A 1646-nucleotide genomic window follows, 5' to 3' on the forward strand; every position below is an offset into this window, starting at 1 on the left:
AAATAAATAAATAAATAAATAAATAAATAAATAAATAAATAAATAAATAAATAAATAAATAAAGTCTAACCAAAGGATATTTGAAAGGAATGAGCGGCGAGCTGACGATACACCCGGGAATTAAACTTCGCTGACGTCTGCCTCTTATTATTTTTTTCTTTTTCTTCTTCGGTGTATCTGCAGCTATTGCTCGGGGCACTGCAAATAACACAGGCTAAAATAGTAGACACACACAAACAACAAACCCCAAACCCTAAACCCTAAACCCTAGAGAGCCCCAACAGGGTCTTAAACCCCTCCTCCTAGATCCTAAACCCTACCCCGTAAAACTTAAACACTAGCCCCTAAACCCTAAACCCTAAACCCTAAACCCTAGACCATAGACCATAGACCCTACCCCGTAAACACTACCCGCTACACCCTAAACCCTAAACCCCAAACCCTAAACCCTAGACCCTATCCGCTTACTTCATTGTGTTTAGCAAATTCGAAGAGCACCACTGCTTGCCCGACTCTGCAACGAAGAAGGGGGCTCCAAGAGACAGATGAGACGACCCCTAAAGGCCTCTTGTCAGAGACGCTGAGCACTGCTGCTCCTCTCAAGGGGAAGGCCAGGCTCTCTAAGCGTGCACACTCTTCCATGCAGCAATACTCATCCTGCTGCTGCTGCTGCTGCTGCTGCTGCTGATGCTGATGATGATGCAGCTGTAGCTGCTGCTGATGCTGTAGCTGCTGCAGCTGCTGCAGATGCTGCTGCTGATGCTGGTGCTGATGCTGGTGCTGATGTTGGTGTTGGTGATGCTGTTGTTGTTGTTCGTGCTGCTGGAGGAGCTGCTGCTGCAGTAGCTGCTGTTGCTGCTGCTGCTGCTGCTGTATCTGCAGGGCGATTTGCTGCTGTCTTTTGACCGCTCTGTTAATTCTTTGAGGGTCTCCAACCAAGAAGGTAATTCTTCTGACTTTAGGTGCTTTTGCAAGTTGTTTGCTAAGAGCTTCAGCCCCAATGAGTAGTCTTTGCTTCACTTTATATAAACTTATTAATCTTCCTAGCCCTGCATGCACCGCTCCATGACAGCCCCAAATGTCGACGCCCAGCAAAGGCAAACCCGCCTCTACTCGCAGCATCTCTAAGCTCTGCATACACCCCAAATAAGGCCGACCCACAAACCCATACAAACTACAACCCCCAAACAAATCCTTCTGGGGGCCCCCAGCAGGGGGGCCCCCAGTAGAGGGGCCCTCATATAGGGGGCCCCCAGTAGAGGGGCCCTCATATAGGGGGCCCCCAGACACACAATCCTCTAATACCCACGACGTATCTCCGCTACCATCCTTCAAGGGGGCCCCCAAAGGGCCCCCAGAGGGGCCCTCAGAGGGGACCCCGGAGGGGCCCCCAAAGGGGGCCCCCATAAGACCCAAGGGGCTCCCAGAGGGGCCCCCAAAGAAGCCTCCAGAGGGGCCTCCAGAGGGGCCCCCAGAGGGGCCCCTAGAGGGGCCCCTAGAGGGGCCCTCATAAGAGCCCCTGGAGGGGCCCCCGAAGGGGCCTAAAGGGCCCTCAGAGGGGCCCCCAAAGGGGCCCTCGTATGGGCTCCCAGAGGGGCCCCCCTGGGGGGCCCCCAAGGGGCCCTCAAGGGGGGTCCCATTGGATA

At 53.5% G+C, this 1646-nt stretch overlaps 1 protein-coding gene across 1 annotated transcript in view; it reads right to left on the reverse strand.

Moving 5' to 3' along the window:
* Positions 1 to 70: 70 nt before the first annotated feature.
* Positions 71 to 1646, reverse strand: part of EAH_00056970 (glycine cleavage T-protein domain containing protein, putative) — a gene marked incomplete at both ends in the record, with an annotated part of 6542 nt that continues 4966 nt past the window's right edge. Inside the window, 2 exons of the mRNA XM_013397453.1 lie at positions 71 to 214; positions 469 to 1519. Coding sequence (XP_013252907.1) covers positions 71 to 214; positions 469 to 1519 — 1195 coding nt within the window. The remainder of the gene's footprint in view (positions 215 to 468; positions 1520 to 1646) is intronic.

Source organism: Eimeria acervulina, genomic scaffold (assembly GCF_000499425.1).
Source record: "Eimeria acervulina Houghton genomic scaffold, Eah_scaff1201, whole genome shotgun sequence".
Lineage (NCBI taxonomy): Eukaryota > Apicomplexa > Conoidasida > Eucoccidiorida > Eimeriidae > Eimeria > Eimeria acervulina.